At 40.9% G+C, this 27621-nt stretch overlaps 1 protein-coding gene across 2 annotated transcripts in view; it reads right to left on the bottom strand.

Annotated features, from left to right (window-relative positions):
- Positions 1-27621, bottom strand: part of INO80 (INO80 complex ATPase subunit) — a 139151-nt gene that overhangs the window by 20861 nt on the left and 90669 nt on the right. For both annotated transcript variants that reach the window (XM_030814281.1, XM_030814280.1), the window contains exons 26-28: positions 22506-22731; positions 17340-17467; positions 7001-7095 (exon numbers count right to left, since the gene is read on the bottom strand). In XM_030814281.1, the coding sequence (XP_030670141.1) occupies positions 7001-7095; positions 17340-17467; positions 22506-22731 (449 nt within the window). The remainder of the gene's footprint in view (positions 1-7000; positions 7096-17339; positions 17468-22505; positions 22732-27621) is intronic.

The following is a 27621-nucleotide window of genomic DNA, read 5'->3' as shown; positions in this document are numbered from 1 at the left end:
CAAAGGACAGGCTTTTTTTTTTTTTTTTTTTGGAGATGGAGTCTAGCTCTGTCACTCAGGCTGGAGTGCAGTGGCATGATCTCGGCTCACTGTGACCTCCACCTCCTTGGTTCAAGCAATTCTCCTGCCTCAGCCTCCCAAGTACCTGGGATTACAGGATTATAGGCGCCCGCCACCATGCCTGGCTAATTTTTGTATTTTTCGTAGAGATGGGATTTCACCATGTTGACCAGGCTGGTCTCCTACCTCAGGTGACGCACGTGCCTCAGCCTCTCAAAGTGCTGGGATTACAGGTGTGAGCCACTGTGCCCGGGAGAACAGGCTTTTGACTCTAAGATTTATCTACATACACACACACACACACACACACACACACACACACACACACACAAATAAGGGCTCAGTTTTAGCCCAGTTCATATAGATCACATAAATATATCTTAAGATTATCTTGCATCTTCATATTCCTGACACCTCAGGCTATTTTCCAGAATATCTCTAAGGAAAATAGATTGCATTACACTGGTGAGCAAACGGGACAGTCCTTTTAAGTTAAGCTGTTAATCCCCTTTTTTTTCATGTTTGTAGTGGGGAATCCAACTGGAAATTCATTTAGATTAGTGTTATTCAAACTGCAGGTCACACCTATCATTGGTCATGACATCAGTTTGGTACTTCAGATGGCATTAAAGAAAGAAATTAATTAAAGAAAGAAAAAAGAGATTAGAAAATATTCTAATGCATTACAAGTCATAAGGGTAAGTAATGTTTTGTGAAGTTTCAAATATAGAATAAAGGTACTAAAATCACAGTGTAAAATGAATTTTATTTCGTGGATTCCACTAAGAAAAAAAAACTCACAAAACCAAAAAAAAAAAAAAAAGAAACAACAGAAAACAAAACAAAACAAAACACCAGAAACAAACATACTGACATCAGGATGCTCTCATCCCTTCAGGCTATTCTTCCTTGGTAAAGTCACTTGACTGCTGACAGTCTGTTTCCTGGACTATAAAATGAAGATGCTATGAATACTGCTGAAGTGACTAACTGATGACGTATCAATGTCAAACATAAGTATCGGTGAAAGAACTATTTTGAAATAAACATCCTGGTTTCTCACTAAGGTAGGTACGTCCTGTACAAATCTGCCCATTATTTGCATTGAATTAAACACAACTTTCCTACAGAGGCATGGATAACAGACCATGGGTGGCGATCTCTCAGTTAGTGATTCCAAGTGCTTCGTGCTCCCATGAAAGTTCTACTAGCTTATCCTTGAATTTTATCACAAAGGTTAATATTTCATAATTTTATTTATTTAATTCATAAAACGCCATCTTTATGATTAAATTGTGTAATGTAAACCAAAAAGTTGAAGGGCATCTGCCAGTTTATAAACACATTTTCCCACAGATATGGGATGATGTAAATGGAAGGAGGCAGGGTATCTCACAGGCCCAAAGAAGAATATTTAACCACAATAAGGCTTCAAATAAAAACTGATTGAGCTTTTTAGGGCCGTACTAATCTCTGGAAGGCTGAGGTGTGAGGATCACTTGAGCCTAGGAGTTCGAGATCAGCTTGGGCAATACAGAAAGACCCTGCATCTACACAAAGATTTTTTTTTTTAAATTAGCCAGGCATGGTGGCACACACCTATAGACCCAGCTACCTGGGAGGCTGAAGCAGGAGGATAATGTGAGCCCAGGAGTTCAAGGATGCAGTGAGCTATATATCACACCAATGCACTCCAGCCTAAGCAACAAAGTGAGATCCCATCTCTTAAAAAGGACAAGCAATCCTTCCCACTTCTGCACTGAGAAGATTGCTCTTGCACCATACATCTTCCTCTCCTGCTTTGGTGGGTACAGAGGCAAGGAATCAAAGGCTCCTCTCTGATACCTGTGTGAGAGTTGATGGAGTCATCCAATAGCTAGGACTTTTTTTGATAATTCTTGAGGAGACCCAAAATATGAGCATGGGGTAGGCGTCACGGAATGGGTACAGGGTGGGAGTATGGGGGATTGGTGGGAAAAGACAAGGCATTTGAGAAGTACAACAAAATAAAGTATTAGAAGCAAAAAGATAAGAAATTTCTGGCCAGGTGCGGTGGCTCACGCCTGTAATCCCACTTTGAGAGGCCGAGGCGGGTGGATCACTTGAGGTCAGGAGTTCAAGACCAGCCTTGGCAACAGGGCAAAACCCTGTCTCTACAAAAATCCAAAAATTAGCTGGGTGTGGTGGTACGAGCCTGTAGTCTCAGCTACTTGGGAGGCTGAGGTAGGAGAGTCACTAGAGCCTGGGAGGTCAAGGATGCAGTGAGTTGTAATTGCTCTACTGCACTCCAGAGCCTGGGTGACAGAGTGACACCCTGTCTCAAAAAAAAAAAAAAAAAAAAAAGAAAGAATGAAAAGAAAAGAAAAGAAAAAGAAAAAGATGGGTAATTTCCATAGTCTGTACAGCCAGAGTTTAGTTCAGATGTGTAATCACTTACAAATAGGGGCTATATACAGAAGAACACTAGTGAAAGAAATGTAGGTAAAAATAAATGAGTAGAAAAACTTAGAAATACAATGGTTTCTTTTGGATATCAATTATGTATTGAAAAGATGCCTTGTGATGATGAGGTAGATGAATTCAATGTAATTTTATCATATTGTAATAAAAAGATAAGAATTGCAGAAACCTTGGGTTCTTATAATCAAAGAAATTAGTTCCTACCGTGGACTATACCGCTGTAAAAAACAAAAGTCTCTAAATCAAACTACTAAGAAGTTCCTTTCTACTGAATAACGCTATAATAGTATTGATAATGTGAATTAACATTTTAAGGGCTCTGACAAAACAGGAGAAAACAAAATCCCAGAAGGCAACATGGTGGTCTGGGTGCCCTCTCCAGGAGGCTGAAAACGCATCTCAACTCAGGGTCTCTTGTAACAGACCTTAAAGACCAGGCATCTGGCTGGTCTGTAAAGGGGCCTATAAAACCACACAGCAAAGACGTGTAGGTCTCGCTCTCACTCTTCTTTAATAACCCACTGAGGTGACTTTGTACCAACATACCCAAATAGTGCTAGGCACATAGCTGACTGCAGTAAAGGCTTGTTGAATGACTGAAAAAGAACCACAATGAAAGACAACTGTGAATTTCTACAACACCCACAAAGAAAAAATCCATGATACAGTCACTTTTTCCTCATGTTTTCCAAAGACTCACAGAGTGGTCAGATAATGGGGCGAGGATCCATTTGGTAAAGGTCGTGGGTTAGGAGGAAGGGAAGCAAAGGCCAAGGCACCACAGAGCAAAGACCTTGTGAATGGCTTCTAGGATCACGCACTGGTCACATGCTCTGAATGTTGCCCCGTCAGGACATCCTGGCCAAACAGTCTTTAGTCTCAGTCAGACTTTTTCCTGGAAGGATCCCTCATAAATAAATCGTGTATGAAGGGAATGTAAATGGCTTTTTATAGGCGTTGTTGTTTACTCTGGCTGACCTTTGAGCCACAGGGCTTTCCAGTTGAAACTGCAATTTTTTCTTTTGATGTCCTTCATTAACAATAATTAAAATATTTGGCAAGGAGTGCTTGTGTCCAAAAACACCTGTCTTTTTCTCTGTATCAGGTGATTGCAGTCTGTATCAGGTGATTGCTTGAATCTGAAGGCTCAAGCAAGATTTCCTAATAAAAGCTGTGAAAAATTACATTTTTACTAAGTAGAGCCAAGTAAAATTTAATGGTGAAAATGCCATTCTTTTAGAGCTAAATTTTTCAAAATCATTGTGCACTACTACTGGGACTGCCCAAGTAATTCTGCTTCCCAAGTTAAGTAAGATATTTCAGAGGTAATAAATTATACACCTCCTGATTTTTTTCCACCACAAAGGTACTGCAAAATATACTGAGCCCTGGGTCTCACAGCTCAGTTTTCTAATAATTGGGTAAGCCAGGAGAATGACTGCGGCTCTACAACTCAGAAGCCCAAATCACTAGAAGTCAACATACTACAGCTCTGGCTAGGGTCTATACTAGTAGAATTTTCTGCAAAGAAATATACATAGTCTTAAATGTTCTTATCCTTTCACTCAGTAATTTCCCATGTTTGAATCTATGCTAAGACAGTTCTCTAAAATAGTGACAAAGCTTTATACACAAAAATATTCACTCAACATTTCTAGTAGATATTTCTATTCAATAGTAGAAAAGTGGTATATATACCCAGTGTAACAGAATAGTGATCATTAAAAATGTTGTCAGCAAGCCTGGACGCGGTGGCTCATGTCTGTAATCCCAGCATTTTGGGAGGCTGAGGCGGGTGGATCATGATGTCAGGAGATTGAGACCGTCCTGGCTAACATGGTGAAACCCTGTCTCTACTAAAAATAGAAAAAATTAGCCAGGCGTGGTGGCGGGCGCCTGTAGTCCCAGCTACTCGGGAGGCTGAGGCAGGAGAATCACTTGAACCCGGGAGGTGGAGGTTGCAGTGAGCCAAGATCACGCCACTGCACTCCTGCCTGGGTGACAGAGCGAGACTCCATCTCAAAAAAAAAAAAAAAAAAAAGTTGTTGGCAAAGGCTTTTTAATGATATACAAAAATGGTTATGATAGAATATTAAGTAGAAGAAATCAGGATACAAAATCCCACCTATAATATGATAACAGTATAAATATAACCCTATACATATGTTAAAGACTAGAGGATATACCGAAATGTTAACAGTAGTGGGACTGTAGGTGATTTTTCTTTTTCTTTTTTTTTTTTTTGAGACGGAGTCTCGCTCTGTCACCCGGGCTGGAGTGGAGTGGTGGATCTCTGCTCACTCTAACCTCCAACTCCTGAATTCAAGTGATTCTCCTGCCTCAGCCTCTCGAGTAGCTGGGATTACAGGCACCCACCACCATGCCTGGCTAATTTTTGTATTTTTAGTACAGACGGGGTTTCACCATGTTGGCTGGGCTGGTCTCGAACTCCTGACCTCAGATGACCCGTCCACCTCGGCCTCCCAAAGTGCTGGGATTACAGGCGTGAGCCACTGCACCTGGCCTTTATTTTCATCTTTAAATATTTTTCAAATTTTTCTCAATAGACATTTCATTATAATATATAAAGGCCCCAACTGTTACTGAAGAAAAACAAAACATTACTGTTAAAAAGATCCTTAAATGTACAATATCAAATATACTAGTGGAAAATAAACAAAAACAGTATCAGGTGAAATACCTATTACTTAATGGCTTTTCTCATAACTCACAAAGCATGCTACCCCATACCAGTGTGCCCACATCACAGATATACTGGCATGACTGGAGAAAATACAGGCACTCTGAGGAAACATACAGTCTATAGCTTGCACATAAGATTTTGTCAAGTTGCAGCTCTGAGGCTGGAGTAGGTAAGGACATGACATGATAAAATATGTATCACTGATTTCAGAATTAAGAAGAGATGAAGATCACCCAGTAATTTTTTTTCCTCTTTTTGCCAAAACAATGTGGTGGGCTAAGGAGGCACAATGCTTACTCATGTTTTAAAATAATTGGTTTTAGAATCTACTGGTAGCTTCTACGAAGGTGAGAAGCTAGGTTAGGCTATCCACACAGCTGCACCAGGGTAACAAATGGAAACGGGTTTGAAGCAGATCTTCTCCTTATTGTTGGTCAAACAGGCACCTGGAATTCTGGTGTGTCGTTTTAACTTAGGAAAAACTCTTTAAACAGAGGACCTTCTATGTTGAATTATGGATGTGTTTTATGCCAAATTATTTTATGTCTGAATTAAACCATGCTTTAGAACTGAATGGAATTAAAAATTGTAATCTAAATAAAATGGCTATGTGCTTAATTTTCTTCACAAGAATTCAGAAGTGAAATATTAAGAGGCCATGCAATTAAAAGCCAAAGTCAAAGCTGTTCTGATTTACTGACATTAAGATCTGCTTTATTCCTTGGCTCTCCAGGTCTAAGGAGGAAAACTGAAGATGAAGTTCAACAGACCCGGCACTAGTGGTGCCTGGCTTTCTCCTTGGAGAGAGTAGTAACCAGACTCTACCTATTACAATGAGAAGCTGCACTCAGGATAATTATGGCTCTGTAAACCATCAGCATTCAGCAGGCGGTAATTGAAATTTCACAGGCTCATTAGCAGGTGGGAGAGGTACTGTGGCTGAGAGCTGCCAGCTGAATAGATTGTACAGTATTGCAATTTGTCATACTGCACTGTACTGCTACTATGTTAAAAGGAAAGCAGGAAAATAAAAGGTGCTTTTTCTTAAACAAAATGAAACACAGAAACAAACTAATAACTTTAAGTCAACACTCAGAAATTGCTACTGTTAGTGGCTGGGATCATTGGTTCATGCCTATAATCCTAGCACTTTGGGAGGTGGAAGCGGGTGGATCACTTGAGGCCAGGATTTCAAGACCAGTCTGGCCAACATGGTGAAATCCCGTCCTTACTAAAAATACAAAAATTAGCTGGATGTGGTGGCGCATGTCTGTAATCCCAGTACTTGGGAGGCTGAGGCATAAGAATTGTTTGAACCGGGGAGGCGGAGGCTGCAGTAAGCCAAGATCGTGCCACTGCACTCCAGCCTGGTTGACAGGGAGAGACTGTCTCACAAAAAAAAAAAAAGAAATGGCTACTGTAAGCAATGAGGAATATAGGCTGGTGGATTTTTTTCTACATACCTATTATCCATTGAGGAGGATCTTGGTTCATACTTAGAAATGATTTCTTTTATTATCCACAGAAATAGGCACTGGTGTCATAAGAAAGCATACTTCAAACATACAAACTATCAGGTATATTCTCTTTTTCTCTCCCAGACACATAGATCTGAATTATGATAAGCAGATTTAGTAACTTCTTAAAATGGCAGGAATTACATCTTGATTCCTTAACAATCTCAGATGTCCTGGCATTTAAAAAAAAAAAAACTTACCATTTCAAGCACTAGAGGGAAATTAAAAAGATAATTTTTGTAATTCCCATGAACATTACCTGTTCTGAAAATCAGCAACCATGTCTCGCCTCTCCGAAATCTTGGATGAGCCATCAAGCCTCATGTAGGTATGCTTTCTGTAAACCATGTATTCCTGCCAACCAGGATAAATGGACACAGTATAAGTCTGACGTAAATTACTGTATTCTGATTTCCACAAGCATCTACCCATCTTCTATCTTGTCCACATTGGAGGCAAGCCATTATAACCAGAATGGGGAGAGAGCAACCCCAAGAGTACAAGAAGTTAATTTGTAAATGAGTTTACTGCCAATGTGTGAAAATCCAGGGCAATATGAAGATTATAATCACTCTCAATTTCAGTTTGGAACCTAATCTTATTCCTGTAAATTCCTATAGGTTTCCATTAAAAAAAAAAAATTCCACAAACCAAAATAGTTTTTCAGCCATCAACCAGATATCTTTCACAGTTACGAAAATATCTACTTTTTTTTTTCAGTGAATAACATTCACTGAAATGAATATGTTTCCCCAGAGCAAATCTTTACTGATTAAAATGCTTAAATTTACAGCCTAAGCTTCCTTCTCCCATCAGAGCATGCATCACTGTTATGGGAGGCCTAAGCATCAGAGTAAAACAAAAGACAAGGTAATTTTCTATGGCAGAGAATGTTCTTGACATCGTCAAGAGGAATTACAACTTTTAAGAATGAAGAGACATCAAAAGATACAATGGAGACACTGCCTCTCCATGCTTAGAAGTTGCAATTCTTCTTATAGTTATGTCCAAATGAACATTTATTTCCTCTTTTGTTATCTCTGATTACGCTACAAAAAGTCCACTTGTAGAAGAACTAGTATCAAAAACTCAACACAGCTGCCTATTTATAAGAAACAGCATAAAATTACTTCGGTTCTAAAATAACTCCTCTACTGAAAAAGACTAATCCTTTCTACATTTGGGAAATGTTTGTGTTAATTAGTTTTCTGTGGTCAAATGTTCTTATATTGCAATATTTTCATATGTAACTCTTATACTTGGTGGGGCATTTTAGCACATAAGGTTGCTGTAGTTTGGAATATCTGGTGCAGCGTATGTGACAGCCTATTCTTAGATGGAGTGAGTGCCAAGAACTTGGCAGAGGTCTCTGGCTAGGGTACATCTGAAGCGAAGCTGGTCAACAAAGTAGACAAGCTCATTGACATATGCATCTTCACTGTGTTTTAAATTTGGTTTAATTTTAATTTTTTACTATTTCTTTCTGTCTCAAAGTGGTTCTTTAAGAGCTGTGATAATCAAAGAGGAGCATAAAATAAAGTGAGCTTCAAGTTCATACTTAGTGGTATTGCTATATCGTAGGACTGAACTAATGGCAGAAGGGTAGGGGGTGTTTTGGATAAAAAGGACTTCAGGAAAGAAGGTATAAAATGATAGCAAGATGATGGTCCTTAGAGGCTTGCTATACCTTTTGCAGCTAATGCAATTACAGAACGTTGCAATCAGAACAAAGTAACTAGACAATACCAAGATAGTTTACAGAGAGTCACCCATAACACAGATTATAGTTTTGGCAAAAAGGTAGGCTTCCTGCACAGGCACTCTTCTTCCTTTTTTTTTTTTTTTTTTTTTTTGAGACACCGTCTTGCTCGTCACCCAAGCTGGAGTGCAGTGGCGCAATCATGGTTCACTGCAACCTCCTCCTCCCAGGTTCAAGCGATTCTCCTGCCTCAGCCTCCCTTAGCAGCTGGGATTACAGGCAACCGCCACCACACCCAGCTAATTTTTCTATTTTTAGTAGAGACAGGGTTTCACCATGTTGGCCAGGCTGGTCTTGAACTCCTGACCTCAGGTAATCTGCCCGCCTCAGCCTCCCAAAGTGTTGGGATTACAGGCATAAGCCACTGCGCCCAGCCTGATTTGCCTTTTAAACTGAACTTCTAGCCACATAAAAGCACTGATGAATGAATCTTCTAGTAAATTTCGCTGTTTATATATTTATATATCAAGGCCAGCACAACCCCAGGGATATTAATCCTAGACCATAATCAAACCAACCCTGATTATAGAGAGCCTGTTACTGAGGCAACAGAAGTGAATTATTCCCTTCCACTGCTTCAAGTCTTAGCTCTTGAACTAAGATGAGCAGTGAGATTTCAGGCTTTAGTAAATTTAGAGTCTATCTCAGTAAATAGCTTCAAAAAAAAACAAACAAGAAAATGGACAAATGGACATGGAAAGATCTGTTAAAAGGCTGAATAGCGCAACATCTACATCCTCACACTATAGGAAAACACCTAAAAGACAAAGGTTGGGGCCAGGTGTGGTGGTTGGCTGGGCGAAGTGGCTCACACCTGTAATCCCAGCACTTTGGAAGGTCGAGGTGGGTGGATCACTTGAGGTCAAGAGTTCAAGACCGGCCTGGCCAACAGGGTGAAACCCCATCTCTACTGAAAATACAAAAATTAGCTGGGTGTGCTGGTATGTGCCTGTAGTCCCAGCTACTCAGGAGGCCGAGGTGGGAAGATCATCTGAGCCCAGGGAGTTTGAGGCTGCAGTGAGCCAAGATGATGCCACAGCACTGCAGCCTGGGCAACAGGGTGACTGTCTCAAAACAAACAAACAAAACAGGTGAATGGATAAAGAAAATGTGATACACACACACACACACACGCGAATATTATTCAGCCTTAAAAAGAAGGAAATCAACATGAATAAACCTGATTACGTTAAGTGAAATATGCCAGACATGGAAAGACAAATACTGCATGGTTCAACTTACATATGCAAGCTTAAAAAGTTAAAACTCATAAAAGTAGAGAGTAGAAGGGTGGTTGCCAGGGGGTAGGGGAAATGGGGAGATGTTGGTCAAAGGGTACAAAGGTTCAGTTATGCAAAATGAAAAAATCCTGGAGATCTAATGTACATCATGGTGACTAGAGCTAATAATATTGTATCATATATGTGAAAACTTCTAAGAGAGACAGTATCACATGGTTGACCTTAAATATATATATACAATTTTTATTTATCAAGCATACATCAATAAAGCTGTAGCTGGAAAAAGCTTCAAAGATTATTCTGATAGCCTATATCAGCAGCTGAGAACAACCACTAGAAAGGGAAGGCAGGGCAGTTTCCCTCTGAACCTTGCCATTCAGCATGGCCCTCAGATGGGCAGCACTTATACCACCTGAGGTCTGTTAGAAATGCAGAATTGAGGGACACATCCCTTACCTAGTAAATCATAATCTGCATTTTATTTTTATTTTTTTGAGATGGAGTCTCGCTCTGTTGCCCAGGCTGGAGTGCAATGGTGCCATCTTGGCTCACTGCAACTTCCACTTCCGGGGTTCAAGCGATTCTCCTGCCTCAGCCTCCCAAGCAGCTGGATTATAGGCATGCGCCACCATGCCTGGCTAAGTTTGTATTTTTGGTGGAGATGGGGTTTCACTATGTTGGTCTGGCTGATCTCAAACTCCTGACCTCAGGTGATACATCCGCCTTGGCTTCCCAAAGTGCTGGGATTGCAGGCGTCAGCCACCACGCCTGGTGTAACGTGCATTTTAATAACATTTGATTCGAAAGCACTAATTTTGAGAAACACTACTGTAGAATATATGCGGTTTTTTTGGTTTTGTTTTGCTTTTGAGGCAGGGTCTTGCTCTATTGCACAGGATGAAGTATAGTTTTCTTGGATCACTGCAGCCTCGACCTCCTGGGCTCAAGTGATCCTCTCACCTCAGCCTCCCAAGTAGCTGGAACTATAGGCATGCACTACTATGCCCAGCTAATTTTTAAATCTAAATTTAAATTTTTATAGAGATGGGGGTCTTGCTATGTTGTCCAGGCTGGTCTTGAACTCCTGGGCTCAAGTGATTCTCCTCCCTTGGCCTTCCAAAGTGCTAGGGTTACAGGTGTAAGCCACTGTGCCCGGCCAAACATAATCTGTTTTTAAAGCATTGGAACACTTTCTTCAAGCAAACTCTTATACAGAACCCCTCTAATATATAAAATAGATAAAAGCATCGCTATCCTGACTGATAAAGAGTGGCCATTTCTGCTTAATATTTACTGGTCCTCTAACACATGCCATCAGTTTGAAAACCACTGTTTTACTATACAAGTTGAGAAGACAATGCTCTGCTTGCACGCCACTGATTAAAAAGTAGGACTTACAGATCACATCCACACACCACATCAGTGGCATGCAAACAGAGCTGCCAGCGTAACTCGAGATAGTTTTACTGAGCATTCACTAACTGCCAGTCACTGTTCTATTTTACCTGGTTATGTTTATCCAATCATTATGGCAACCTTTAAGGTAGGTGCTATTAAATATTTTTTTTAATTTCTCTTTTAATTTTTTCCCCCAGGATCAGAGATCACAATCAAAATCTTCATGATCTGCTCTGCAACAGCTTCCAATCACCTCCTCTTAATTTTTTTTTTTTAGATTTTTAATTTTCATGGGTAAGAGTAGGTGTTATTATTGTCCCTCCTATCTTACAGATGTTAAGGTCCCTAAAGTGACACAGGCAGTAGGTGGCAGACCTAGGATTGAAACTCAAGCAGATCGGTTCCAGAGTCCTTGGCTTAACCCTCCTACTGTTTCCCAGATGGAAGGGATGATCAGTACTACTAAGATGAAAATAAAAAGGGAGCCCCATTAACCCTAAGGTTCTTATCCTGTCCATAACCTGATCCATCATCATCATAAAGGATAATTGGACACTTGAAAAAATAAAGTTTATATATCCTATTACCAATCTTTCATTCTGAAACTTCTATTCCAAAGCTGGCTCTGACTTTCATTTTAACCAGATTTCATTTTGATAAAACAATTTAGGGGAAGGACTCAATAATGGTCCACAAACCTGCAGATCTGACGTAATTTTATTTTCTTGGACATGCTGTTTTCCATCTTTTGGGGTATATCGTTAGCAAAAGGCTACTATTACAATTTTTCTGCAGTCCAAGCAAATTGAACCAAGAGAGTTAAATATGACAGCCATAATTCCCTTATCTAATACAGAGCCCTTTGGAGCAAGACTAGCAAAAGGCAATCATGGTCCCAAAATAATCTGACTTCAACCTACTCCTGTTATTTCCCTTTCTTCTATGCCATATGTTCCAGTCACAATGGACTACCCTTGTACCTTTCTATCTCTCTTTTTACATCTGGCTTCCTTAGTCTCAAATTCCTTTCTCCCTGATGGTTGAAATTCTATTTGTTCTTAAGTTCAGATGCCACTGTCTTTGTGATGCTTTCCTCAAGAGTGACTCAGTTAGAAATAAACATATCCTTCTTGCTAACCTCAGCTCTGTTCACGCTTCATTTTGACATTAGTATCAGGGTACACTGACAGGTATTTTTGTATGTATATGTCTCCTCCACTAGATACATTCCTTAATGTCAAACATCATGTCTAACTAATATTTGCATCTGCCTAGCATTAATGCCTTGCTCAAAGGTAGCATGGAGGAAAAAAGAATTTAAAAAAGATTATATACAGCACGGTTGTAAGCTGACAAATTTCCTTCTATAATTCCTAACACCTAATAAGAAACTCTAGTTAACAGTGGTCCCAATTTTCTTTCTTTTCTTTTTTGAAAGGAAGTAAAGTACACTTGGAAGAAGGCCAAGCAGGCAACTTAAGACATCAAGTGTGCCAACCCAATTTGCTTTTCATTCCATGGGGCATTTTCAGAATACCCAGCTTCCCAGTATCTTCAGAATCACAGCTTCCAAAGGTAACTTGCATTTCTAAGAGAGGCCAACTCATAAACGACAGAATGTCTGCTCAGGATAAATCTTCCCCCAGTGAGGCACTGCACTTGGATAGCTGACTGAGCAAGTTACACAACCCAGGGTCTCAAATGTCATTATGTATGGATTACCTGGATTTAATTCTATATTGCACTATTATCATATATTGGTACAGTTCAAGATTTGTCTAGATTTCAGTATTAAACAATTACACCACATATAGCATAGGTTGATTAAATCTTTCCAAGTACTCTTTATTGCATAGGAAAGTATCAAGTGGCTTATTTCCTTAAACTACAAACTCAGTTGCTTGATGCAACAGAGAGATGCAACTCAAAAGAGAAGACTCAGAAATAAGTCATCTATAATAAGTTAAAAGCTCGTTGCTACTAGAATACGGAGAAGAGTCCCTAACCATGGTAAAACTGGTGGTAGTAGGAAAAGTTCTGCCTGACATCCAGCTGGATACCACCATCCCAAATGCACAGGGATTATGTGTTCCCCTAGTATGCCCAACAGCCAAGATCCTATAGGTGGCCAGGCGTGGTGGCTCATGCCTGTAATCCCAACACTTTGGGAGGCCAAGATGGGAGGATTACTTGAGGTCAGGAGTTCAAGACCAGCCTGGCCAACATGGTGAAACCCCATCCCTACAAAAATTAGCCAGGCGTGGTGATGCGCGCCTGTAATCCCAGCTGCTCCGGAGGCTGAGGAAGAATTGCTTGAACCCGGCAGGTGGAGGTTGCAGTGAGCCGAGATCCTGCCACTGCACTCCAGACTGGGTGACAGAGCGAGACGCTGTCTTAAAAAAAAAAAAAAAAAAAAAGATCCTATAGGTGGTTCAGTAAATATAAAATAAACTCATAACAACATTTATTGATCTATGATTTCCTCACCTATTTATGTCCTTGACTTCTGCCTGTGGCAAACTAAAAACTCCTGGCTTGGAAATTAAGCAGTCTCCTCTTCACTATTTTTGTTTTTCTTAGTGCCCATTTGTTACAGCAAAAGCACTCTCCTTTTAAAAATCCCCTGTCTAGAAATACTATTTGGATGCCATGTGAAAGAATACAACATTTCTGAATATATTTTATTTGGAAGAAGATCTGATATATACACAAGAAATTTAAAGTCAGATTTTTACCCAAGGGAAAAAGGAAGCGATCAATGACTTTAAAAAATACTGTGCAAATAGTAATGTCCAAAACTAGTATTTCTCACAGAATGGAAACCTGGCCATAGAGAAGTATGTGAATTCTTAATGTCTTCTAGTTCTGCCAAGCCCCAGAAACAGACAGCCAGCCATGGCTAAGGCACATAACAACAACAACAAAAAAAAACCCCAAAAAGGCTGTTGGATGAAAGAGAGCTGCTGACATACTCCACGGCAACACAGAGCTTTAATACCCGCAATGTGAGTTTCTAACTCTTACTCTATCGGAAGCATTTCTTTCTCTCTTTGAAGAGGGTATACGATTTCAAGAGAAAAAGGAAAATCCTGAAATAAAAACAAAACAACCAACATTTTGAGACTTAAGTTTGTGTTTTTTCTTAAGGTCAAGTACACTCAATGGAGAGGATCTATTCAGCAGGTCCCAGTGCAAGATCATGTACCAGGTCATGCTTTAATGCTGAAACATGGCTTTAATGAATGTTAATACTCAGAGTTTCTACTATGAAAGTGACTGAAAAACACTCTTTCAAGGATAAAAAAAAGCAGACCTAGTGCTGCACCATCTCAAGATGTACAGTATGTTTATATTTCAATCAATGATTAGATATATGGTAAACACTGTGGGCATTGTAATTTCATGCTCATAAACTAAATTCTATTTCAGTACTAATCTCCTGGAATACAGAATGTGGTTCATTTGAGTGGGTAATATTAAAACAAATTAAAAATGAATAAACTTTAAGAAACTAAATGAAGAACCATTAGTGTAGTATTAAGGAAACCAGAGAAGAGTTACATTTTAGTTTTTAAAACATACAAATAGTTGCAACATTTTCTGGTTTCAGCATCCAAGATGCATGTTATACATATGGCTAAGGAATGTCAGCAGTTGTGAAATTCAGGCTTTGAATTTGCATTTCCCTAATTTGGAATTCCCCTTAGAAATACATCTATGTTTAGAGAGGTTCTCAAGCTGCTTGTTTGCAAAACCTACCCACTAGGTCCATAACCCAAAAATAACTGTTGGATTATAGATAGAGAGGAAGTGATCCTGGTGGGTAGAGTTTACAGCACTTATCCTGAACAAAGCTTATCATACTCTGAATTACTTATTTTAGTAATATTTAATGAGAACCTAGAAGTGTGCGATACACCAAGGGAAGGACTATAATAAAGGCTGTATCAAACTTAAACCACCTACACTCACCTTCACCTACCGAAGCTAGTTTATTTTTGGATTGCTCATTCACATTCCCTTGGAACTTCCCTTTCATATGAATCAACGTGTAAGACTATAGTCTTGGAAAAGAAACACCATTATGTCCCTTACTAGTATCCTTAGCATACTGCTTTTTCTTTAATTGTTAGCAGCTGAAGATCACTATTTTAGCTATACTTTCCCTGCCTCTTTTTTTTTTTTTTTTTTTGAGACAAAGTCTTTCTCTGTCCCCCAGGCTGGAGTGCAGTGGTGCGATCTCGGCTCACCGCAACCTCCACCTCCTGGGTTCACGCGATTCTCCTGCCTCAGCCTCCCGAGTAGCTGGGACTACAGGCGCCCGCCAACACGCCCAGCTAATTTTTTGTATTTTTAGTAGAGACGGGGTTTCACTGTGTTAGCCAGGATGGTCTCGATCTCCTGACCTCGTGATCTGCCCGCCTCGGCCTCCCAAAGTGCTGGGATTACAGGCTTGAGCCACTGCGCCCGGCCTCCCTGCCTCTTGAGGACAAGGAAAGTGCACTTTACCTAAAAAGAACCCCACTGCAGGAAAAGTTACTCATGTTGTTTTGCTGTTGGGATCATTTGTTTGAACAGAACACTAGACATGCAGGCAGTCCTTTTATTTTGGATTACTACTGTTAGGACATTTAATATAGTTAATATATACATCAAACACAACAGCTTAATCACCTCTCTTATGGTGACTTACATTCACTTATAAGCACTTCCATCATTTAGGAATAAGTGGCCTACTCATAATACAAACCAGAGAGTTTAGCCTGTCAACAGCATTCAAGGGGCTATGAAACATAAGACTTAGTGCTGAAACTGACCCCAAAAATCATTTATGTCTCTTGCTAAAAGAAGTTGCCAGATTATTAAAAGAAACCTCCCAATGATTTCAGATAAATTCATTGCAAAATTCAACAAGCCAATCCTAGCTTCCAAAAAGCCTGAAAACCCTCCTTAATGCTAGCCTTCTTTCCTTGTGTACTGATATGGTCCCTATTGCTTTATTCCTAGATAAGGATAATAACAGTACAATTTCCACTTACTTATTACTATTCCCTGGTGTAGCAGGGCGAGGGTATGAAGGCTTACACATGTAAAAACATGTGAATATTCATGTACTTCTGACAACCAGGTGCTTCTGCCTCTCAAACTTTATTTATATAAACACTTATTCTACTAGTTTGAGATTATCTGTTCTCATTTTCACTCTCTTGTTTCTAGGTCTGTGACCTCCTGTCCCTTAAAAAATAAATCACCACTCAGACAAGAAAGAGAAAAACCTCAACAAAGAAGCAATTAAAGAAACAAAAGCTGCCTTGCACAGTTATATCTTTTCCACTAACTTAGTAGCTGTCAAGCCTGGTTGCATATTAGAATCACCCCAGGAACTTTTAAATATCTTGATGCCCAGGCCTCATTTCAAATGTAATAAATAAGAATCTCTGGGAATAGGACTAGAAATCCATATTTTTTTAAAGCTTCTCAGGTGATTGTAATATGTAGTCAAGTTGAGAATCACTACATTAACTCAGGTTGAATAGCTGTTCTCTGCTTTTTTACACAGAGAACTAATCCTAAATCTTGTTTTCCACAGATAATTTTAGATTCCTATGCTGTGACCTACTTTAAAATTAAGAAATTTCTTCCCTAGTAAAAGAAGGATGTAAGAGGTGTTCTATTTCACTGGTGTAGGGCAGGGGGCAGAAGTCCTTTACATACTCCCCATGCCAGGAGCTAACTCTGCTCCCTTTATAGATTGTAAAATCAAAAAAAAGGAGTTTTGGGGGCTAGGTGTGGTGGTTCACGCTTGTAATCCCAACTCTTTGAGAGGCTGAGGTGTGTGGATCACTTGAGGCCAGGAGTTCAAGACCAGCCCAGCTAACATGGCAAAACTCCATCTTTACTAAAAAAAAAAAAAAAAAAAAGCTGAGGGTGGTGCATGCCTGTAATCCCAGCTACTTGGGAGACTGGAGCAGAAGAATTCCTTGAACCCGGAAGGCAGAGCTTGCAGAGCCGAGATCGCATCACTGCACTCCAGCCTGGGTGATAGGGTGAGACTCTGTCTAAAAAAAAAAAAAAAAAAGGAAAAAGAAAAAAGGGAGTTTCGGGGTTCCCATTAAGCAGGACTAACATTAGTCATGGACATCTGATTCCTACAAATTACATAGAAAGGTATCCTAGGTCCCCAAGATTCCTTCTCCTACCTCCAGCAGGTCTATCATCCTGGTCATCTGGGAGTAGATAAGGACCCTATGCCCTTGAGACTTGAGCCGAGTCAGCAGGACATCAAGGGCATACAGCTTTCCACTGTCAGTGATGAGGCTCTCCTTGCCTGGGGAGAAGAAAAGGGGGTGAGGGGGAACTGTATTTAATTGAAGTGACAAAATCACTCAATGCAAAGCTGTATGCAACCACAATTACTATAACCAAGATGCTTGTCATCATGAGATCAGAAAAGTGCTCTAAAGGGAGAATGCAACGCCCTGAAAATATCACAACTCCAGGAGTGCCCTGGGAAAAAATATCCCCAAAGGGGGAAGTGCAGATTCCCTGATCGCTCCCAATCAGACATGTGTTCTTAAGGCACTTAAAAGCATCCCTGCTCCACATCCCTTACTCAGAGGACACCAGGTATACATGGACATCTATGGGTGACATCTATGTTAATCTGCTGTTAAGTGACCTGAAAATTTTGTTTTTTCTTTGTTCATCCTGTCTCTAGGTATCTGTTTCTGCTAGTTCTGAAAGCACACTGAGAACGTATCCTACCTGCCTTTGGAGAAAAGTAAACAAAGAGATTTATAACCTCTCTCTCTTTTTTCCCTTTTTCAAGACAGGGTCCCACTCTGTCACCCAGGCTGGAATGCAGCGGCGCGATGACAGCTCACGGCAGCCTCGACCTCCTGGGCTCAAGTGAGCCTCCCATCTCAGCCTCTTGAGTAGCTTGGACTACAGGTGAGCTATCACACCCAGTTAATTTTGTTTCTGTTTTTTTGTAGAAACAGGGTATTGCCATATTGCCTAGGCTGGTCTTGAACTCTTGGGCTCAAGGGATCCTCCTAGCTCAGCCTCTTAAAGTGCTGAGCCATGGTACCCAGCCCCCCCTACCCTTTTTTTTTTTTTTTTTTTTAAACCCAAAACTAGCTCTCTTGGAGGACTGCAAATAGGTTGACTGGTAAATGTCGTTAACCTTAGTTGTATGTTAATTCAATAAAGACAGCAGGGCTTTTCAGAAAGACTGACTGAGTTTCTCTGCAGTGAAGCTCCTCTCACTCACTAATTTGTGCTTTCTCCTTCCTCTTCTCACAAGAAAAGCATTTCAGCAACAGATCTTTAAAGAACACTTAACTAACAAATTTTCATCTTATCCAGTTAGTATCATTTAACTCCCATCATATTCAGGAAGTAGAGTTTCCTGTTTGCAGACTGGTCCATAAACATGCCCTGAACAATTGCTGTCATTAAGAGGGGAAGAGTTTAGGCTTAAGGGGTTGGGTAAGAGTATATGTGGAAGTGGCCACAGGACACAAAAAGGGAGAAAGAATGGAGATATTATATAGACAACTAACAACTAAAAGAGAAAAACTGTTAAGAAAAACACAATGTTCCTCCTCAGTTTCTGGGTTTGAACCTATGGCTTTTCTTCAGAACCACAGTCTGACTGTTGACAGCAATCCAAAAGTTCTCAACAGTCATTCTCTGTTCTTGCCACAATTTGCCAAATGCACAATTATTGTATACAAAGAACAAGAACGGATGTGCTGACAGCACCATAACAAATCATCGGCCACTCTGTTTGTGCTACAAAGCCACAGGTCCTGGCTGTTTACTCCCTCTGCACTGCAGCCTGCCATTTCCCACCTTCGGAATGCTGCCAGGCCATGTCTCCTTCCACCACCCGCTCCCTGAAGCTGTGGCACACACCTTTGTTCAGTCTCTTTGTTTGGTCCTGTTTAGATTATTGAAATGCTCTTCTTTTTGTTGGTCTCCTTACCAACACAATCAAATAACTGCAGCTGGGACAGAATCAACTGCTAAGCCCTCTCCCTGGCACCAGATAAGGAGTACTGTATAAATTCCAAGTCTGAGCAGGCAGCAAAGCTTTCGTAACAACTTTTAAGGTTTTATTCTTACAATTACCCTTCTCCAGTAATTGAATTCCCTAAGGTCTCTCAATTTTGATAGCTCCTAAACATTCACCACAGAGCTATCAATCAGCTTTAGACATACTTCTTTCTGTTCTCCTTAAAAGCACAAGGTGAAAAAAAAAAGACCATATATTTTTCAGCCCTTGAGTGAGAGTGGGCAAGCTAAGTTCGTAAGATTTCTGTAGCCTGCTTATCTTCTTTCTCCATTTAGATATACTCTGTCAGCACAAATGTTAATGCATATACAAATTTGTTTTATGTCTGAATTTTGAGAAACTTCAATTGTTTCAAAATCATGATTCAATGGTTTTCAAACAGTCCTGCCTCCCACATCTACTTTACTTTGCTAATCAGAATGAACTGTTCCTAGGATTAGTAAAGCTCAGAAATAAAGATGTGCATATACTTATAAAGACAGAACTCTAATATGACTAAAGGAGGCAAGAAGTGGTACCTGCTGCCAGCTTGTTTTTTTTGTGTTTTTTTGTTTTTTTTTTTTTTTTGAGATGGAGTTTTCGCTCTTGTCGCCCAGGCTGGAGTGCAATGGTGCAATCTCGGCTCACCGCAACCTCCGCCTCCTGGGTTCAAGCGATTCTCTTGCTTCAGCCTCCCGAGTAACTGGGATTACAGGCATGCGTCTCCATGCCTGGCTCATTTTTTTTTTGTATTTTTAGTAAAGACGGAGTTTCTCCATGTTGGTCAGGCTGGTCTCGAACTCCTGACCTCAGGTGATCCACCTGAGGTGCTAGGATTACAGGCGTGAGCCACCACGCCCGGTCTGTCAGCTTGTTATCTTGTTATCGTGTAGGTGGGGAAGGGTGAAGTGGATGGACTGGACTTCTTTGTACTGCCCTGAAGGAAAATGACTAAGAAGAAACACTTCAGCAACAGCCTTGAAACACTTAAGCAAAATGAACACTATCTCTGATTTGCTGTTGAGCATGCTAAATGGAGAAAATCAGTCTCTAGTATTTGTCCTTAGTAAGATATGCAGGAAAAACAGGTTTCTTTCTCTGAACACACTAGAGTGACTTCTGGGGCTGGTATTTGTTAGCCAAATTTTTAGCAGTCACTTAAGTTGCACTGGACAAGAGCTCCACCTGTCGCTAAGCAGGACACAGAGACACAAGGAACACACTTCTCTGGAAATCCAGCTGATTCTGCTAAGTCAAACCTGTGCCCAGCCCCTTCTTTAAAACAGGAGCTTTCTGGATCATTGGGAGTTAAAAATAAATAAAATAAAACAGGAGCTTAAAAAATGTTTAAATGAACAAACCTATCCTACTCTCTTACAAACTTTCCTACAATCCTATAGTACTTTCATTAGATAAAGGTTTTTACCATCCACGGTGTAAGATCCTGTTCAGAGATAAAAAGAATGTAGCTTATGGCAGTAAAATTAGGGCAAAAGATTAAATAATATCTCCTTTTTCCAAGGAAAGGGGACTTTTGAAGTGATTGTACATCTTTCTGGTGAAACATGGAGAAGAAAAGGTGTGAAACCCAGAAGATTTTGGTCAGTCTCTCAAGGAATATGGAAGCAACCCTTCTCAGGGAAAGAGAAAATGTAAAAGTATAAAGGAAAGAGAGATGAAATAAGGGTTCCAGTGAGACACCCCCAACCCCCGCCCTGTCCCAGCTAGTCTACAGAGCACAATGGGGTGAGGAGCTGGTTGGTTCTCACAGTAAACAGCCAGTGAGGCTGGTGCTTTTTATCGATGCAAAAAGAACTCAGACACTTCCTGCTATTTAAACAAGGTCCATTTTTCTTTCAAAGAACAGGAAAAGCCACAAGAGATTCCCACAACGCCAGCAATAAGCCATCTACTCCTGTAATGGGAACTTAAGATCCAGAACGAAGAAGGGAGAAAAAAGAAGTAAGGTGCTATCTTGCTTCTTTCAATAACAGTGCTCATCTCCTGCCTGGGATTCTGTAGTTTCCTTACAGGCTTGCTTTACACTTAGGTCCCCCTCCCTGATTTTCAAACAATATATTTCCACTCACTGCTTTCATGTGCTTTAAGTCAGCTACAAGGCCATGTGTAATACTGCTTTCAGATACCCAGAAAGACATCTTGGAGTTCTCAAAGCACTAACAGGCTGGGGCAAACCCCTTGACACTTGACAAAGTTAAAATAAAGTGGAAAAACCAGGCCTTACACACTGGAATCCAGTTATCTCTTAAGAGACAGAAGAAGACCTCTGTTGAATGCTTAGCTCTAGTTTATTTCCATTACACGCCAGTAAAAGGGATATAGTCGGCTGGGTGCGGTGGCTCACGCCCGTAATCCCAGCACTTTGCGAGGCTGAGGCAGGCAGATCACGAGGTCAGGAGATCGAGGCCATCCTGGCTAACATGGTGAAACCCCATGTCTACTAAAAACACAAAAAATTAGCCGGGCGTGGTGGTGGGTGCCTGTAGTCCCAGCTACTTGGGAGGCTGAGGCAGGAGAATGGCTTGAACCCAGGAGGCGGGGCTTGCAGTGAGCTGAGATTGCACCACTGCACTCCAGCCTGGGCGATAGAGCGGGACTCCATCTCAAAAAAAAAAAAAGGAATATAGTCAAAATGTCAGAGATTTTGGACAACCAAAACTAACACTATAGCTCCAAGCTACCATTCCAGTTTGCCTGCAGGTGTAAGCAAAGAACGTGAGCCTATGAATTATCTGTGTTCAGTTTCCTTAAAAGTAGTCTCACTAAGGCAAAGATGAAAACCTAGTTTCCTTTCAGCCCCCAACTTTGACCCTAGGGGATCTGGGAATCCGCTAGTATTTTGGCATAGAATGCACTGTTTTTCCTCTTGTTATCATTCAGATCTCTAGTGCTTCATGTAGGACACTGTTTATGCTATTTAAACGAGGCTTTCTGTGAGTGACAACATTCTCATTCATTCCACTGGCAATGGCACAAGATGACCATACTCATTCAACCTAGAGTCTTTCCTACTAAGATTATTTCTACCTTTTTTTTTAAGAGTGGCATTTCTTTCTCAGCTGTAAGCATGTCAAAGGAGTGTATTTAAGCACAAATCTAAAAACATTTCTCTCTCCCCTCATCATAAATTACTAATATTCTTATCTATAAATTACTAAGGCCAAAAAAAGGAAGTAGAAACCTCAAGAACAGTAAATTCCAAATATCTGAAAGGACCACATGGAGAGAACCCTGGTTCTCCCCTTGCCAAAGTGAGGAACATATTCCAAGAGGATTGAGAACTCACCTGGAATCCTGATGAAAGACCAGCCATTCTGAGGCCTGATGCTCCACAGACCTCCAGCTGGCTCTGGGAAGAACTGTGATCGTCTATTTAGCCAGTCTGCAGCCAGTTCAGGGGCCCCATTCAACAAACACTGCTTGGCTGCCAGACTCCCTCCTTCCTTCAGAACTCGCCTTTCATATTCTGCACTTCGGTCATTGCAGTAAGAATCCAATGGCACTGCGGTAACCTGCAGTTAAAGATTCACATGAGATGGCTCTTTCACATTGTCCATACACACTATGCCTTTTGGGAACTTCAACTTTGAAATCAGACTAATGTGGATAGTTCTTGGACTAGTGGTTTTAAATATCTGTTCTGGCACACTAAGCTGTCCCTAATGAATGACTTAGTGAGCTTTTCCAGATAAAAAGCCAACCTCTTATAACATGAACCCTGCAAACAAACTAAAGATCCAAAGAGAGCTGGAGTTTGCAGATAAACGAGGATACCAGGTCAGCAATAACTCTATTATATGCATATATATCTGATCATTTTGCCACCTCCCTTCACTGCTAGATATTGTTCTTGGCAAAGTTCTCTTAACCATATGCATGATGGTGATGCCAGAAAGGGAGCTGCAGCTAGTCAGACTTCATTTAAAAACTAAAGAATATTGGCCTGACATATTTGAAGTCATCTTTAATGCTTTTGTGGCAAAGCTCCCAAATTTATCAACAGCTTTCTCCTCTTCCCTAACCAGGTTGCTGACTGACAAACCTAATGAAAGAGAAACTTTCTTGCAGGCCATAAACTGGGGAAGGGGGAGTGGTGAGGCAGGGGAAGGTAGGGAAGCAATTGCCAGAGAGTAGCAGATTCGTTTCCTGGCTTGGCCAAAGGCTATACGCAAATTCTTCTCTCAATACAAGGTATAACCAAACAACACTCAGCTGCTGCTCACTCAATGCAGTAGAGGGCTCCTGCCAATTCAGAAACACAGATTTTATCCTTCTTTGGCTATCTGGGTTTATTCCTACTCTAATAGGCAGTATTCAGAGACCTGTGAAGTCAACTGGTAAGGAACTTGTTGAAGATGACAAGGCTAGCTTTTGTTAAAATGTGGAGGCTGTGATTATCTGTCAAGCCCATGCTGACAAAAATGCTGAAAGCCCATTTCAGGTTGAATATCCCTAATCTGAAAATCTAAAATCCAAAATGCTCCAAAATCTAAAATTTTGAGTGCCTACATGATGCACTAAGGAAATGCTCATCGGAGCATTTTGGGTTTGGGATTTCTGGATGAGAGATACTCAATCTGCATACGCAGAATTTGCTCAAAAGAACCCTAGAGCTAGACTAAGACATGGGGAGAAACAGGGTATGAGAAGCACGGGCCACAGCATAGGGGAGATCAGAACATAAAACACAGGCTGTATCTAGTTAGGTAGTTCTATCATTTCGTGGAAGTTAGGCACCGAGGGAACTTGATCTTGCTATTAACTTTTCTCTTTTTGTGTTGATCAAGCTTTAGGGAAATGGCGGTCAAGTTTTGGTATGCATAAGGACCTCCTTTGAAGCGGATCAAAAGTGTACATTTTGAATCAGAAGAACTGAGGGAGGGGCCTACAGATCTATGTTTTTGACAAGCACCCCAGCATCCCAAGCTGAACCTTGAGAAATACTGCCTTGAGGCATATAAACAGCTGACCATGGGCTGTAGGTGCCTCTGGAGGGTACCAACGTGACAGAAAGAGCATCATTTACCAATAACCAGAGAATACTCTGGCTTGCAGATGAAGCTGAACTGAGTTTGCTAGGGAGCAGTGCCATCTATGGTCCAGATGCAAAACTACAGAGGGTCACAGCAAACTGGGCCTGGAGTTCCAAAACCAGTTCACAACAAAAATAGTTTATCCAAACAGTACTAGAATCTCGTATCACCTTTATCCTCTCCAGAAGGAACTTGTTTTCGGCTGAGTGTGGTGGCTCACATCTGTAATCCCAGCACTTTGGAAGGCCGAGGTGGCAGATCGCTTAAGGTCAGGAGTTCGAGACTAGCCTGGCCAAGATGGCAAAACCCCATCTCTACGAAAAATACAAAAATTAGCCTGGCATGGTGGCGTTCACCTGTAATCCCAGACAGTTGGGAGGCTGAGGCACAAGAATGGCTTGAACCTAGGAGGCAGATGTTGCAATGAGCCAAGACTGTGCCACTGCACTCCAGCCTGGGCAACAGGGTGACAGACTGTCTCAAAAAAAAAAAAAAAAAGTTAAAAAAAGAAGGAACTTGTTTTCTTGCTTCCAACTTATTCATTTTTCCCACTAATACATGAGCATGGGCAAATAAATATGGACCAAAAGAAAGCAAATAAATACAGGAATACAAAGCAGGTAGATAAAAATTGGGTCTCTCTCCCTTCTATGACTTGACATGGCAGTATCCCAGCAGATCGTGGGTGAGAGCAAATATCTCCCATATAGGATGTGTGTTGCAGACCTGCAAAATTAATAGCAGCTATACTTCTATAAAAAGTTTAAAAAGTAATAGTCTAGACTATAGAAATATGACCAGCTCTATATGTCTTGAACAGCATGCATACTCTTAGATGAGTAAAGCATATTTAGTCTTCTCTAGTAAGACTAAAGCACGGTGGCTCACACCTGTAATCCCAGCACTTTGGGAGGCCAAGGTGAGTGCATCACCTGAGGTCAGGAGTTCGAGACTGGCCTGGCCAACATGGTGAAACCCCGTCTCTACTAAAAATACAAAAATTAGCTGGGCATGGTGGTGCCTGCCTGTAATCTCTGCTACTCGGGAGGCTGAGGTGGGAGAATCACTTGAATCCAAGAAGTGGAGGTTACAGTGAGCTGAGATTGTGCCACTGCACTCCAGCCTGGGTGACAGAGTGAGACTCTGTCTCAAAAAAACAACAAAAAAAAAGAAACAAAACAAAAAACAAAAACAAAAAACTCATACAGACCAATTTTTATACTCACAGATAACCGTTTTGATAAAGCAGAACTTCTATTGGAATTATACATAAAGACTCTGGGCTCATATTCTCGAGATGAAAAGCCAAAAGCTAGAATCTCAGCATGAAAGAACAGAGAAACAGGAAGAATGGTTTTTCTGCCTGGGATTCATTTCTAGGCACTGTTATAGTTTAAAAACAAAACAACTTTTTCCAGTCATAAACTTTCATCTATTTTTCAGTTTTCATTTTGATGATACCCTTTCAGGTCCAGGACTGAATGCTTAGAGGTTTGCATGACACTGTTCTTAGTGAAATATTTTTCAATGTTTTGAGAGGCTTTTTTGGCCTGGAGCCTGGGATCAAGATATTAATATATTCAGAACATACAATGTCATGCTGTATGTAAGCAATGTACTTATGGAGCCAAAAGAGGGCAAAAATGTCCAATCTACTTAGAATAAATCCTGCTTTCTAAGTCAGCTGTATCCCAGACAGCCTCCCCCTATTCTGCTAACCCCAAGTGACCTCCTGATTTGATCAGAAGCAGGGGAGATGAAGCATGATGTATCGTTCTTCCCTCCCCACAAAAAATGCATACTCCCTCTCGTCCTACAGGGGCTAACCCCTTTCTTGCTTCATTAACCTCTGAAACTACAGTACCTTCAGGGGCTGCCTCCTTAAGCGTTCAGCGCGTCCTTCCTGAGGACATGTATGTTTCTGCTCTAGCTGAAGGAAGCGTAACCGCTCCAAGTGCTGCAGTATTTGGTAAGAAGAATTCCTAGGGCCTTAATTTATTAACCCTGCAGAATTATTTCCTCAGCTAATGATAAAACAGCTCCTATAATTCCTTCCATAGTGGCACAGTTCTTCCTGAACTGACCCTCAAGTTTTCATATCATGTGCTAGAGAAATTAATTTGCCTAATTCACGGCCAGGGTTGGCTTCAAAGGACATCAGTTTCTCTCTCCCCAATACAGATGGGTTAGAAGTCAATGTAAGATAATCAGGGTATCTCATGAAATTTTGCCTTATTCACTGATCTGAATCCCTAGGACTGATCTGAAAGGTAAAAGTTGTAGATCTGTGTATGAAATAGAGATACCTAAACTCTTCTTCCTGTCCTCCTAATCATGGTGTAATTACTCCCATTTTCAGGTTTAGCACATAATATGTAAAGAAACTCTACAAACATGGGAGGGGCCAAGTGGGAAAGGAGCACCCTTTCAGCCAAACGATAAAAGCTTTCTCCTGCTCCCTGCTTGCCAACACATGTTCACAGCAATTACAGTTTTCCTCAAGCTACATTTACTTTTCTTGAGAGAAACAGCAGCAGCAGGCATGGTAGCTGGGATTTCTGGCTCCTCTAAAAACAATACTGAAGTAGTATAGATGGGGCATGCATGTGTGAGAGAGTGGGACTGTTAGATATTTGGGGAGCTCCAAGTGGTAACAAATGAAGAACTTTCAGGTCAACAAATAAATACAATTATAGGCCAAGACAGCTCATCTTTATTGGCTCTTTAAACACTGGGAACAGGCTGGGCGCTGTGGCTCAGGCCTGTAATCCCAGCACTTTGGGAGGCTTAGGCAGGGGGATCACATGAGGTCAGGAGTTCGAGCCCAGCCTGGCTAACATGGTGAAACCCTGTCTCTACTAAAAATACAAAAATGAGCTGGGCGTGATGGCATGCGCCTGTAATCCCAGCTACTTGGGGGGCTGAGGCACGAGAATTGCTTGAACCTGGGAGGCGAAGGCTGTATTCAACCAAGATTGTGTCACTGCACTCCAGCCTGAGTGACAGAGCAAGGCTCCATCTCAAAAAAATAAACAAAAACAAAAAACCCAACAACCAAAAAACAAAAAACAAAACACTGGGAACAGGTGAAGTTAAAAAGACTTGATGTGCCTCTCTTGGAAATCTAAACTTCCTCTTATTAGGTCTCTTGGTATACACCTATCATACTAAGAGAACAAAACCAACCACACAACCGTGAAAGACTGAAGACTGCCTTCCATGGAAGCTCTTGGCTTTAAATGCTTCCTAGAAAAAGTGCATTTCCCTGCATTAACTTAAGCTTCTGAGACCAAGAATACTTTGGAAGAACAGGGTATGTACAAAATCCAAATACTTTCTGGATAGCTAGTATAAACCAAACAAAGTTGA

This window comes from Nomascus leucogenys, chromosome 6, assembly GCF_006542625.1.
Source record: "Nomascus leucogenys isolate Asia chromosome 6, Asia_NLE_v1, whole genome shotgun sequence".
NCBI classification, from domain to species: Eukaryota; Metazoa; Chordata; class Mammalia; order Primates; family Hylobatidae; genus Nomascus; species Nomascus leucogenys.
The sequence above is the reverse complement of the archived record's forward strand: the minus strand, read 5'-3'. Positions and strand labels throughout refer to the sequence as shown.